Source organism: Hemitrygon akajei, chromosome 11 (genome assembly GCF_048418815.1).
Source record: "Hemitrygon akajei chromosome 11, sHemAka1.3, whole genome shotgun sequence".
Lineage (NCBI taxonomy): Eukaryota > Metazoa > Chordata > Chondrichthyes > Myliobatiformes > Dasyatidae > Hemitrygon > Hemitrygon akajei.
In genome coordinates this window covers 13,651,556-13,666,922 of record NC_133134.1, presented here as the reverse complement: position 1 = coordinate 13,666,922, position 15,367 = coordinate 13,651,556, and the positions used below count along the sequence as shown (strand labels likewise).

General features: G+C 41.6%; 1 protein-coding gene across 1 annotated transcript in view; it reads left to right on the top strand.

Annotated features, from left to right (window-relative positions):
• The first annotated feature begins 2,525 nt into the window (after window positions 1-2,525).
• Window positions 2,526-15,367, top strand: part of b9d1 (B9 protein domain 1) — a 27,672-nt gene continuing 14,830 nt past the window's right edge. Inside the window, exons 1-2 of the mRNA XM_073060242.1 lie at window positions 2,526-2,669; window positions 8,143-8,211. Coding sequence (XP_072916343.1) covers window positions 2,607-2,669; window positions 8,143-8,211 — 132 coding nt within the window. The 5' untranslated portion in view covers window positions 2,526-2,606. The remainder of the gene's footprint in view (window positions 2,670-8,142; window positions 8,212-15,367) is intronic.

Below are 15,367 nucleotides of genomic sequence, written 5' to 3'. Positions count from 1 at the left end.
TGTGTTGTTGACATCTTGGCACACAAGGTTTGTCTTCTTGAGGCTGACAGTCAAACCTAAGTCTCTGCAGGCGAGTGCGAAGCAGCTGATGAGGCTCTGGAGGGCTTCCTCTGAGTGCAATGTCAGGGTGGCATCGTCTGCAAATAGCAGCTTCCTTATCGGTGCCAATTCCACCTTGGTCTTTGTTCTCAGACATACGAGGTTGAACAGCCTGCCGTGCTTCTGGTGTGGAGGTATACGCTGTCCTCTGATGAACCAAAGGCATGGGGCAATAGCAGGGAGGAGAAGATGTACAACAGTGGAGGAGCCAGTATGCAGCCAGCCCTGCTTCATGCCGCTCTTCATTGGGGAGGAATTCGAGGATGAGCCATCAAACTGGACAGTGCCTTGCAAGTCTTTGTGGAAAGATATATACAAAGGGTGATTGATAAATTCGTGGCCCAGGGTAGAAGAAGTCAATTTTAGAAAACCTAGCACATTTATTTTTCAACATAGTCCCCTCCTACATTTACACACTTAGTCCAGCGGCTGTGGAGCATACGGATCCCTTCTTTGTAGAAGTCAGCATCTTGGACCTCCAGCAAGTGGTCCACAGCAGGGGTGATTGATAAGTTCGTGGCCTAAGGTAGGAGATGAGTTATACAGTTCTCCTTACATACACGTGCAGTTCAACTCTTTGAGTGATTATGCAGAAAGTTTGAAGTTAATAACTTTTGTGGTATTTCTGCAAGTAAGCACTGTCTGAGAAAATGGACAACATTGGGCTTAGTGCAGTCATCTGCTACCTCTGTCTCAAGGGCTTATCACCCAAGGAGGTCCACAAGGACATGGTGGCAACACTAGGGGAGGGTGAAAAATAAATGTGCTAGGTTTTCTAAAATTGACTCCTTCTACCTTAGGCCACAAACTTATCAATCACCCCTTGTATGACACAATGAGTGCATTCATTCCATCAGCTCTGTACAGGCTCTCTGAATGACCTGCTCAATTGGTTCCATTTCACTGCTTCACCTAATGACTTCCCCCTTCAAACATATAATGTTTGAGTCCATTCAGTCCATCAGCTCTGTACAGGCTTATTGAATGACCTGCCCAGTTAGGCTATTACACCTAAGTGAGTTTTGTTGCTGCAGGAGAGAAACTTCAGAGATGACGTGCAGTCCTGGTAGTGTGGACTTGTGGCATCTCCCTGAAGGCAATTTGGTGAATAGGTGAAAGCTAGGGTTTGTGGAGTCTGCAGAAATATTTTCAGCTCTTTTATTTGCTTTGGCAATGAACAGGTCTTTTAATGTTGGTAGCTGATAGCCTATAATCTTCTCCACTGAGTGAAGTTTTTTTAATGATTATTGTGTGTGTTTGTTTAAGTTTACTATGTGTGTTTTATTATGCTGCATCGGATCTGGAGTAACAATCATTTCATTCTCCTTAATAGTCATATACTGAAGAATGACAATAAACATTGTTTATTAATCTTGAATCATAATAATCTTGGATCTTAAAGAGCTTGAAAAAGGATCTAGTGCTATCCCAGCGTATATGATGAATAAACTCTTCTCGGGCTTCAAGCCGAGAACAGGTATCGATTATTGCCGATGTTTTGATGACAAACGTCAGTTATAATCCATACTTGTACCCAGCTTGAAGCCCAAGAGGAGTTTATTCTTATAGAACTTGTTTAATTCCTTTATGTGCATTAAGCTCCTGAGAATTTGTGCTGAAGTGTATGTAGATAGGAATTACTATTTAAAAATTAGTTTGGTATTGTAACTCTAGAAGGGAATCAGAATCAGTTTAACATCACTGGTATATGTCATGAAATTTGCTGTTTTGTGGGAGCAGTACAATGCAATATATAATAATAAAAAGCTATCAATTACAATACAAAATATATAGTTAATATTAAATTAAATAAGCAGTGCAAAAAGAGGGCCAAAAAAAAGAAAAAAATTGCGAGGCAGTGTAAATGTTCATTCAGAAATCTGATGGCAGAGAGGAAGAAGCAGTTCCTAAAACTGTGAGTGTTTGTGTTCAGGCTCCTGTACCTCCTCCCTGATGACAGCAATGAGAAGAGGGCATGTCCTGTGTGATCAGTGTCTTTAATGATGGATACCTCCTTTTTGAGGCATTACCTTTCGATTGCTGGGGGGAGGGGCTCATGGAAGAAAGACTGAGTGTTTTTGAAGCCGAGGAAGATAGATTCTTATCTTATCTTCCCTTATGGCATGGGAAAAAGACACTTGCGTCTGTCTGGGCTCAGTCCCATTTCCCCACTCAAATCCCTGTATCCCATCCTTGTTAAAGCAGGTCAGATGGTTAGATGGGATTGTGTATATAAGGTTAAAATCAGATCAGCAGAGCAGACTCAATGGGCCAAGTACTTACAGCTCCTTCTAATTCCTATGCTCCAGAGAATTATAATTTTTCAGAATACTTGTGCTTCAACAGTACAGGCTATACACTGAAGTTACTGAACTTTAACTGCAGATGGGGTATGAGGCCGGCAATTAAATCGCGCGCATGTGCAGTGGCAGAGGTGGTGGTTTGCTTGGAGACGGGGTGCTAGCAGTTAGGTGCTGCTGGGCTGTGCCTTAAAGGGATTCCGAATTATGCTGGGCACGAAACCTTCTGTATTCCTGTTAATGGTCAACGGACAAATCGAGAGCGCAGATGTACGTATTTTCTTTGTCTAGATTTAAAAGAACTGATGTAATGTAGGTTCGGGCTCTTGAAGCACAAGGCTCTCGGGAGTTGTAGTTCCCATATCGTTAATGTTATGCTGTAAGTAAGTGACAAGCGCAAGCAATGGACTACAATTCCCAGAGAGCTCCGCGGCCTGGGCCTGGCGGACACCATCGCCAAGGCAACAGCTTGCAAGAGTTGCTGCTCTATGTATCTAATTGCACCAAGTATCACTTGGATATACTGTATTATCTTCTTTAAAGGTTACTTTGTAAAGTGAAAACTTGTGTTATATTAAATGTAACTGAGATTTTCAACATTTGAACTACTGTATCAATTGAGTAAGGGAGACATTTACATTTGGAAATTATAAATGTCGCGCTTACTTCATGGAGAGTAGAAAGTTTCAGCATCAGAATTACTTCCATTATTACTTCAATTATTTATTTTAATTTATGGACACAATAAACCCTGGTTATTTATCGCTAAAGTATGTTGGGTCTCCAGCTTAAAAGGGACTCTACAATGAATGGCTATAACACACTCAAAATGCTGGAGGAACTCAGCAGGTCAGGTAGTAATAAACAATCTTTCTAGCGGCCAATTTAAACAAATCAGTTGCCGCTACTGGTGATCCCGACGGATCTGTTATATTTGTATGTCGCGCCGTCCAGTCACTGTAATAATGTTGCTCCAAAAGTCGAGGACATGTATTCAATCCTTTATTAACAATTAGCAAACACGCAGTCTTGAAACAATAAAACTTAAGTATATTTAAGTGTAAATAAGCATAACTAAGCAGTCAACAAAAGACAGGAGCAAACACGAGGAAATCTGCAGATGCTTGAAATTCAAACAACACACAAAATGCTAGTGGAACACAGCAGGCCAGGCAGCATATATAAGGAGAAGCACTGTTGATGTTTCGGGCCGAGACCCTTCGTCAGGACTAAAGACAGGACATCCAAGCTGCCCTGAACAAAGCATAAATATGTAACTTATTCCCTTTGCTTTTACCACCCTCTCCCCATGAAGTTACCATATTAAACATAATACCCATATAACAGAATACAATGCAGATAGTGAACAGGTGAATGGCTTCTACACTCTCAATGGATGCTGCCTGACCTGCTGACTTTCTCTGGAATCTTGTGTATTTTAATCTGGATTTCCAGCAGCTGCAGAATTTGTTGTGTTAATAAATAACCTTGATGTTCTTTGGGAGATGCTGAGATCGTAAAGGTCCATGTTTAAGCAGGCACACTGACTTTCTCCCCCTTACTCCCACCTAGCTAGCCCAATTTCTTCATTGTTTTTCCATTTCACATTCTGTTCAGTGTGTTTTTCTTTCTACAGTCCCCTTTTCCAAATTCAGTGCTCTGATTCCAGGTGTATCGAAGTTTAAAATGATCATCTCTTGAGTACTCATCTTTCCTATTCAAAATTAAGTATTTCATTGTACACCTTCCTAATCTGCATTGCACGGTAACAAATCTTGCCTTTAAATGCTTGTCATAAACACAAGTGATTCTGCAGATGCTGGAAATCCAGAGTAACACGCTCAGATTTTAAGGTGGCAGTAATCTGCCTTTGCCTCTTCTCCTGTCAGTAGAAATGGTTCAACTAGGCTTAGTAGCTAAGCCAAGTGTGAAGGCAGGAGCTTGACTTAGTTGTGAGAGGCTATTTGAGATACACGCCATTGGGAGCATTTAATAGGTAGTGGGAGCTTATCCCCACTACCACCTCCAGTTGTGACAACCTTAAGGAACCACTTAGTTGGTTATAGCAACTCGGTGAAAATCAGTAGACCATAGTCTTGAAAGTTAAATTAATTTGCATTGTTGCAATCTTTTGGATGGGAAATCCAGATTTTTGCATCTCCTCTTTGTGAAGAGACGATCTCTTGACTATCCGTTCAATGTAGAATTAATTATCAGAGTGCATACCTGTCACCACATACAATCCTGCAACTCTTTTTCCTGTGGGCAAACTTAGCAAATCTATAGAACAGTAACAATAAACAGGATCAATGAACACCAAACTGTGCAAACGCAAATATAAATAACTAACAAAAAATAACAAGCTATAACATTCTTAACAAATTTCCACTAAGATTTTAACTGTAATCTTCTGACACTGGTGTGGACAGGACAAACAGTTGGCCTGTCCACTCTCCCCTTTTCTTCTTGCTCTCTGCCTTTATCTCCTCTCTCTCCCTCTACTTTTTCCCCTTCCTCATGTTCCATATGCTGAAATGTGTTACACTCCACTCAACTTACTGAGAACTCAGTCCATTACTTATGAAATGTACAATAGTCTGCTAGTTTCCCTGTATAACTACACTCTAACACTATTTAAATGGCATAAAGTACTTTGAGATGTACTGAGGAACTATACATGGCCAGCGTTCTCAGCGGCCACGTTTTCAGGTATCGGAGTGGTCTACTGTTGCTGTAGTGCATCCACCTCCAGGTTCAACATGTTGTGCATTCAGAGATGTTCTTCTGCACACCACTGTTGTAATGCATGCTTACTGGTGCATTCCTGTCAGCTGAACTAAATTGGCCAATCTCCTCTGACCTCTCTCATCAACAAAGTACTTTTGCCCACTGAACTGCCACTCACTGGGTGTTTTCTTTTTGTTTTTCACAACATTCTGAAAATTTCAGGAGATCAGCTGTTTCTGAGGTACTCAAACCAACTCACCTAGTACTAACAATCATTTCACGGTCAGGGTCAGTTAGATCACATTCCTTGCCTATTCTGATGTTTGGTCTGAACAATAACTGAACCTCTTGACCATGTCTGCATGCTTTTATGCATTGAGTTGCTGCCACATGATTGATTTGGTATTTGCATTTACGGGCAGGTGTACCTAATAAAGTGGCCACAGAGTGTACTCAAAATAATTTGACATTAAAGGGACCACGAGGAAATCTGCAGATGCTAGAAATTCAAGCAACACACACAAAATGCTGGTGGAACACAGCAGGCCAGGCAGCATCTATAAGGGGAAGCACTGTTGACGTTTCGGGCCGAGACCCTTCGTCAGGACTAACTGAAAGGAAAGATAGTAAGAGATTTGAAAGTAGGAGGGGAGGGGAAAATGTGAAATGATAGGAGAATACCGGAGGGGGTGGGGTGAAGCTAAGAGCCAGAAAGGTGATTGGCAAAAGGGATACAGAGCTGGAGAAGGGAAAGGACCATGGGACGGGAGGCCTAGGGAGAAAGAAAGAGGGAGGGGAGCACCAGAGGGAGATGGAGAACAGGTAGAGGAATGGGCAGAAAGAGAGAAAAAAAAGGGGGGGAACTAAATATATCAGGGATGGGGTAAGAAGGGGAGGAGGGGCATTAACGGAAGTTAGAGAAGTAAATGTTCATGCCATCAGGTTGGAGGCTACCCAGACGGTATATAAGGTGTTGTTCCTCCAACCTGAGTGTGGCTTCATCTTGACAGTAGAGGAGGCCATGGATAGACATATCAGAATGGGAATGGGACATGGAATTAAAATGTGTGGCCACTGGGAGGTCCTGCTTTCTCTGGCGGACAGAGCGTAGGTGTTCAGTGAAACCGTCTCCCAGTCTGCGTTGGGTCTCACCAATATATAAAAGGCCACACCAGGAGCACCGGACGCAGTATACCACACTAGCCGACTCACAGGTGAAGTGTCGCCTCACCTGGAAGGACTGTCTGGGGCCCTGAATGGTGGTGAGGGAGGAAGTGTAAGGGCAGGTGTAGCACTTGTTCCGCTTACAAGGTTAAGTGCCAGGAGGGAGATCGGTGGGAAGGGATGGGGGGGACAAATGGACAAGGGAGTCGCATAGGGAGCAATCCCTGCGGAAAGTAGAAGGGGGGGGGGAGTGAAAAATGTGCTTGGTAGTGGGATCCCGTTGGAGGTGGTGGAAGTTACGGAGAATTATAAAGGGACCAGGTGTTTTATTTAAAAGCAGTTCTGCCCTTTCTTGCACAGGTTTACCAAGGTTTATAACATGATACAGAGTGAGGAATCAATTGGATAATTAAGTTAACTATTAAAATTAGAACGTGAGATAAAGGAATGCAGGGAGTCAAAGATAATATTATTCATCACAAGTCGGAAATAAATAGACTGCTTAATAACATTAATGAGTGTCAGAATCAGGTGAATGATAGTTTTATCTACAAGGCTGTGGATGTTGAACAAGGAAATGGGATTAATCTTATTTACTTAATTTAGAGATACAACGTGGAACAGGCCCTTCCGGCCCAATGAGCTACACCGCCCAGCAACTCACCTATTTAGACCTACCGTAATCACAAGAGAACTTACAATGACCGTTTAATTTACTAATCTTTGGAATTGGGTAGAAACCAGAGTACCCAGAGGAAGCCCATGTGATCATAGGGAGAATGTACCTTACAGATGGTGTTGGAATTGTACTTCAAACTTTGGTGCACCAAGTTATAGTGTCAGGCTAACCATTAAGCTACAGTGCCACACCCCGTAGTAGTGTCACAGTTCTGCTTCCCTTTTTAGTTGCCATGGACATAATGAGGTACGTGGCCTTCTTTCTGTGCTGTAAACTTGATTGCCCACCTTTAGTTCTGAATCTCTGTGGTCTACTTGCCAATGTAGTTCACAGTCAGCTCTAGCAAATGTCTACGGATGGACCGTGAAGAGGATTCTGACTGGTTGCATCACAGTCTGATATGGAGGAGTTGCTGCACAGGATCGGAAAAAGCTGCAGAGGGTTGTAAATTCAGGCACAAGCCTCCCCAGCATCGAGGACATCTTCAAAATGCAATGCCTCAAAAAGGCAGCTTCCATCATTAGAGATTATCTTCTGACCTCATTAACAAGGTGTTTTCACCCACAGAACTGGATTTTCACACAATTCTCTGTTAGCTCTGGAGATTGTGCATAAAGATCCCAGGAGATCAGCAGTTTCTGAGATACTGAAATTACCCTGTCTGGCACGAATGATCATACCATGGTTAAAGTCACTTTGGTCACACTTCTTCCCCATTCTGATGTTTGGTCTGAACGACACCTGAACCTCTTGACCATGTCTGCATGTTTCCATGCATTGAGTTGCTACCAAATGATCGGCTGATTTAGATATTTGCATTAATAAGCAGTTGTAGATGTGTACCTAATAAAGTGACACTGGCTATATTTCCCTTTTATGGAAGGAAGAGATTAATATTTTTTTGTGTGTTGAGTTGATTGCAAAACGTTATGTGGTGATACTCAATGCTGAACTTGCTAATTTACTTCCGGAAGACAGCAACTCTACCACACATTGAGGTCAAGATTAAACTGCACTGTTTCCTAGTGCTGACTGAGAATTTAGAAGTATATTTCAGTGAATGCTGACCTAGCGTTTGTTGTTAGATATCAGTTCTTTAAGGTGTACTATTGTCAGCTGAATAACTTTCCCATTTATTCTTAATTTAAATCTGCATTAATTTTTTGTTCCTAGTTTCCTGAATTTGATGAGCTGTATTGCAAATATTCCTATGTATATGGGCATGACTGGGCTCCAACAACAGTAAGTATGAAATAGCATTTGTTCAGATTAGTGAAGTGACAAATAAAGTTCCCATTATTAATGGCAGACTCAAATGTTTTAGTTTCCGCATTCTGTATTTGAACAAAGTGACATAGCTTGAAACCTAGCCTCTCAGAAACAGATGTTGTGGAATGACAGCTGTTATGCAAAACTATTCTTTCAATTCAGTAATTTAAAATATAAATCCAAATGAAATGTCTTTTCAGTGGTTGCATAAATCTATTTTCAATGAGAGTCTGATTATTTTTATTAACCATCCAAATATTCCTCAAACAATATAACTTCATTATATGTTTACTGTTAATTTAACTTAAATGCATGCTGTCTTTTTCTCTGGGAAAGGGAGCCAAAAGCTACAGGGTATAGGTTTAAAATGAGAGAGAAAAGATTTGAAAGGGACCTGAGGAGCAATTTCTTCACATTGAGGGTGGTGGATCTGTCAAATGAGCTGCCAGAGAAACTAGTTGAAGCAGTTTCAATAATAATATTTAAAACATATTTGGATAAGTACATGGATACAAAAGGTTTAGAGCAGGGGTCACCAACCTGGGGTCAACAGACCCTTGGTTCATTGTAGGGGTCCACGGCGTAAAAAAGATTGGTAATCCCTGGTTAGTGGGCTATAGACCAAACACAGTGGTCATCATTGGGCTGAACTGTGATATCTGTTGATGCCATGGCTCAGTTGTGTTTTCGGTTTTTTGACAATGGTTTTAGGATTTAGGGTTTAGGAACATGGATGATGGAGAACTAGAGTAAATGAAGAGACCAGGGCAGGAGCCAGTGTTTGGGTCAAAATAGTCCTAAGCGGTGATTTCCATCATTGTTATGGCTCAGAATTATTATATTTTTTTAGGATGGATTTGAGCACGGTGAGGGGAATTGGGTGTCAGGTTTGGTTTCGGGACAGGGATGAAGTGTCAGGGCAGGGGCTGCAGTTCACAGTGCAGGTTGGAGGTAAGCGATCCCAGAGTTGTCAGGCACTGAGGACTCCAGCATTCCCCAGGCTGGCGAACTCTGAGTCGATGGGTCTGTACAGGCAGGAGTCTCGAGGGCCAGTGACACTCCAGGTCATCGGGGCCAGAGGTCCACGTGAGTCTGGAAGTAGAGACCCAGTGATCAAACCCATGACCGGCAAATCCTGGGGTGGATACCAAGTGGTCAGTGAAGTCCAGAGAGTAAAGGTGAAAATTGAACTCCAGTGCTCAGTGTGTCTGGAGGTAGAGGGCTCGAAGGTAGAAGACAGAAATTGGTGAGTCTGGACGTTAGAGGCCCAAATGGCATGTCTGAGTCCAGGCCAGGGATCAGTGGTTGGAGGCCCAATGTCTGTAAGTCCGGGATCAAGGACTTCTTGCCTCTTGTGTTGTTCTGTTGAACATTGAACATGTGCTGGGGGCACCTATGAACTGCCCCCAGCACATCCTCAGGTGTGTCGGCTGCTAACACAAATGGCACATTTCACTGCGTGTTTAAATGTACGTGTGAAAAATGGGCAAATGGGACTACACTTTGGCCACTTTATTCAGTACAGGAGTGGCAACTAGTTCTGTAGCCCATCCATTTCAAGGTTCAATGTATTTCAGAGATGCTGTTTGCACACAACTGTTGTAACGTGTGATTATTTGAGTCACTGTCATCTTCTTGTCTGCTTTAACCAATCTGGCCATTTTCCTCTGACAAGGCATTTTTGTCCGCAGAACTATTGAGCAGGTGTACAAAGTGACCACTGGGTGTAGTTACATGGGTAACTTGGAAGGGAACAGCTACAATTATTGACTTCAGTTTCTCACTGTGTAGATTAGTGAATCTTATCTATGGCATCGTTAACAAAGTGACCAATGAAGACATTTTCAAATTTTTGTACAAACTATTAGCGACTTTGTTAAAACAAAAAAAAACTAGAAATGCTTTTCCAGAACATTGTTTAAAATGCAGTTGAAACCATGTTCTGAGTTTTAAAAGCTTGAATTATTCTTGAATCTCGAAATTCCAAGTTGAGCTGACTATTGAAAGTGACCTTGAATTTCACAGATAATTGATTTTTATTTATATTCTTTGAAACCATTCACCATATTAACAAATTAATAGGGTCATGCTTGTGCTGCCCTTCTTTACACGTTGATAGATCCTTCAGATTAATCTGTTTGAAAATTAATTTTTCCTGCAGTTATTTGTGCTTTCCAAAATTACTTGGCTAAATGCTTTTATTCCTATATTATGCTGATGTGATGTCAGAATAGTTGCCCTGCAAATTCAAAGATACCTTAGGAGTATCTCACATATTTATAGAGGACATGGTTTTAATTTAATTTATTTTTCCTCTGTGTTAGACCTTAAGTTTGGTGCCCATAGTTATTCTCAGTTTTTGTCAGTCTGTCTAATGGACATTTGACCAGGAATTCACTGTAGATACCCTAGGGTGTATTTCCATGTTTGAGCATTGATTTTGAAAGTGATCGACAGTAAGTGTTTGATACCTCTGGGCCTATAGTCACTGGAGTTTAGAAGAATAGTGGTGGTGGGTCAGGGAGGGGGAATGGGAAATCTCTTTGAAACCTATTGAATATTGGTAGGCCCAGATAGAGTGGACATGGAAAGGATCTTTCCTATAGTTGGGGAGTCAAGGGTCAGAGGACCCAGCCTCAGAATAGAAAGACATCCCTTTAAAACACAAGAATTTCTTTAGCCAGAGGGTAGTGAACCTATGGAATTCATTGCCAGACACAACTGTGGAGGCCAGCTCATTGAGTATATTTAAAGCGGAGGTTGATAGATTCTTGTCAGTATGAGCATCCAAGGTTAAGGGGAAAGAGCAGGAGAATGGGATTATAAATCAGCCATGATAAAATGGTGGAGCAGACTTGATAGGCCAAATTACCTAATTCTCAACCTGTGTCTTATTGTTTAAAGATCTGGAACACAACTGGAACTTTTATCTGTAAAAGTTGACGTTCAGTTTGCAAATATGCTAGCCTTACACAGTACAACTAGGACACTTCAGTTCAGTATTCTGCTCAGCTTCAAGTCCATATTAAAGATATACTTGCTCTGTAAACCTTAATATTGGCAAGAAACTAAGTTGCTTTGCATTGGCGTCACAGACATAAATGAATGATATCAGTTTCCTCTGATAAGTAAATCTGTAATCGTTTATAAGCCTATAATATAGTGTTGGTTCCTCTGTAGTTAGATGTCAGTGAGTTTTAATTGAACTTGGATGTGTTATAATAAAAAAAAGTTGCAATAATCCATGATCTTATTAAATGGTGGTAGAGGGGCCCCATAATTATATTTTTGTTATGTTGGTATCCTAAGATAATTAGTTGCTTTTTCCTCATTTTAATTGTTTAGATAAAATGTCACTTTTCTAAAAATATAGACCACTACCTCATTACTACGACTCAGGATTTTACATCTTTATGACCCCTCATTTGTGCAAACAGTGTGGATCCAGTGTAGTAACACATGAAGCTATGCTAGTTCTTGTGAAGATAGGTCTTCAGCACCCCCATGCATGGCATTCTCTACAGACCTATTCGACCAAAACAAATATTATTCTAATGATCATGTCCCCAAAAACAGTCCAGACTTGAGTTCAGTTAGCTCTGAACAATGAGAAGGTAGATCTTTCAAAATATTTTGCGACAATACTTGTGTGCAGGTTCTCTTAGTCAGATACAGCATTGAAAAGGCCTTCAGCCCAACTGGTCCATGCCAATCAAGACATCCATCCAAGCTAGTCAAATTTGCCAGTGTTTGGCCCATGGCACTTCTAAACCTTTCCTAACCATGCAATTGTCCAGCTGTCTTGGGGGGGGGGGGGGGGGGGGGGACTCTTATTTTTGGTAGTGCCAAGAAATTGGTAAGAATTTATTCATCTACCTCTTCAGGAGGCTAAAGAAATTTGGCATGTTCCCAAAAACTCTTTTCAACATAAGAACATAGGTGCTGGAGTAGGCCATCTGGCCTGTTGAGCCTGCTCAGCATTCAGTAAGATCCTGCCTGATCTGGCTTTGGACTCATCTCCACCTACCTGCCTTTTCCCCATAACTTTTAATTCCCCTACTATGCAAAAATCTACCCAGCCTTGTCTTAAATATATTTACTAAGGTACTGCTTCCCTGGGCAGAGAATTCCACAGGTTCCCCACTCTCTGGGAAAAGTAGTTCCTTCTCATCTCCATCCTAAATCTACTCCCCTGAATCTTGAGGCTATGTCCCCTAGTTCTGGTCTCACCTATCATTGGAAACAACTTTCCTGCCTCTAGCTTATCAACCCCTTTCATCATTTTATGTGTTTCTGTAAGATCTCCTCTCATTTTTCTGAATTCCAGTGAGTACAGCCCCAGGCGACTCAGTCTTTCCTCATAGTCTAACCCCTTCATGTCTGGAATCATCCTGGTGAACCTCCTCAGCATCGCCTCCAAAGCCAGTATATCCTTCCTCAAGTAAAGAGACCAGAACTGCACACAGTACTCCATGTGCGGCCTCACCAGTACCCTGTACAGTTGCAGCATAATCTCCCTGCTCTTAAATTCAATCCATCGAGCAGTGAAGGCCAACATTCCATTTGCCTTCTGCACCCGCAAACCAGCCGTTTGTGATTCATGCACAAGCACTCAAGTCCCTCTGCACAGCAACATGCTGCAACTTTTTATCATTTAAATAATAATCTGCTCTTTCAATTTTCCTTCCAAAGTGGATGACCTCACATTTACCAACATTGTACTCCATCTGCCAGACCCTTGCCCACTCACTTAACCTATCTATATCTCTCTGCAGACTCTCCATATCTTTTGCACAATTTGCTTTTCCACTCAATTTAATGTTATCAGTAAACCTAGATACACTGCACTCGGTCCCTTCTTCCAGATCGTTAATGTATATCGTGAACAGTTGTGAGCCCAGCACCGAGCCCTGCGGAACACCGCTCACCACTGATTGCCAACCAGAGTAACACTCATATATCCCTACACTCTGCTTTCTATTAGTTAACCAATCCAATATCCATGCTAATACATCACCCCAATTCTATGCGTTACCTTATGGATAAGTCTTTCATGCGGCACCTTATCGAATGCCTTCTTGAAATCGAAATAAATAATGTCCATCTGTTCCCTTTGTTACGAATGTGCCACAACTCTGAGGGGCCGAAGGGTACAAAGTAGCCCCCTCCTTTGTGAGAATCGCAAGATCACTATTAATTCGGGTCTGGGACCCAGGAAATGAGAGAGAGACGTCCAGAATGCACAGGGTTTGGAATGTGTCCTGGCCTCAGCAAGACGGAACCATTGATAACAGCTATTGTCTCTTGGAGACGGAATTGTGTATTGAGTACTGTACTATTCATTGAAGCCCCTCGGGGATGACCAGAGTGGGCTGGTTGAGGGATTGCATCATCCCAACCTGATTGACATCTGAGACCCCGTGAGTAAGGATAAAAGAGGGTCTGGGGAACAACCCCTTTAGACACACCAGGAGAAATGCTAGAAATCCCGTGACAGCATTTAATAGCAACAGCCGGTGGGGGGCTCGCGTGCGTCCTTTTCCCTTGCCTGGGAATTGGCGGGCTCGCCACGGAAAAACGGCTTTGGCTAAAGGAGAGGCCACACCAACGGAACTCTCGAAGGATCGAAATCATAAAAAGGAAAAGCTGGCAAGTTTCTAAAAATCTCTCTCTTGACTCCAACCAAAGGCTGCAGCCTGAATGAACTGAGTGGCTTTTATATTTCCATCGGACAATACATTATCCCCTAGACAACGATAGAGCTTATTACTTATTGATTATTATTATACCCGCACTTTTAGATTTAGTATTGATGACATATATTATCTGTATGTTTGCATTGATATTATTTTTGTGTATTTTTACTAATAAATACTGTTAAAAATAGTACCATCAGACTTCAACAGACCTCTCTATCTTTGCTGGTAAGTGCCCCAGTTATGGGGTTCGTAACACCTTCTATCCACTGCGCTCATTATATCCTCAAAGAACTCCAGTAAGTTTGTCTAACAGGATCTAACTTTGCTGAATTCATGCTTCATCTGCCTAATGGATCTACTTCTTTCTAGATGCCTCGTTATTTCTACTTTAAAGATAGCTTCAAGCATTTTCCCGACTACAGATGTTAAACTAACTGGCCTATAATTACCTGCCTTTTGCCTGCAACATTTCTTAAATGGTGGTATGACATTCACTGTCTTCCAATCCATGGGGACCTGCCCAGAGTCCAGAGAATTTTGGTAAATTATCACCTTAGCCTCTACTATAACTTCTGTCATTTCTTTTAGTACCCTGGGATGCATTCCATCAGGACCAGGAGACTTGTCTATCTTCATGCTCAGCACTACCTCTTTAGTATCTATAACTATAGTATCAAGGTCCTCACCACCCATCACATCCATAACATCTCCCTTTGGCATGTTAGACGTGTCCTCCACCATGAAGACTGACACAGAATAGTCATTCAAGCCTCTACCATTTCCTCATTACCCATTATCAATTCCCCCTTCTCATCCTCCAAGGTTCCTACTTTAGCCACCCTTTTCCACTTTTATATAATTATAAAAACTTTTACTATGTTTTTATATTTTGTGCTAGTTTATTTTCATAATCTAGCTTCCCTTTCTTTATTGCTTGATTAGTGATTATTTGTTTCTTTTTAAGGTTCACTTAATCTTCCAGTTTCCCACAACTCTTGGCGACTTTGTATGCACGAGCTTTTAGTTTGATGCCTTCTTTTATTTCCTTAGTTATCGAAGACTGGCTCTCCCCACCCTTACTGTCCTTGCTTTTAACTGGAGTATACTTTTGTTGGGCACCGTTCTCTTTGAAAGTCTTCCATTGTTCCTCAACCATTTCACCATATAGCCTGTGTTCCCAGTCTACACTAGCCAAATCAAGTCAAGTCACTTTTATTGACATTTCGACCATAACTGCTGGTACAGTACATAGTAAAAATGAGACGACGTTTTTTCCAGGACCATAGTGTTACATGACACAGTACAAAAACTAGACTGAACTACGTAAAAAACAGCACAGAGAAAACTACACTAGACTACAGACCTACCCAGGACTGCACAAAGTGCACAAAACAGTGCAGGCATTACAATAAATAATAAGCAAGACAATA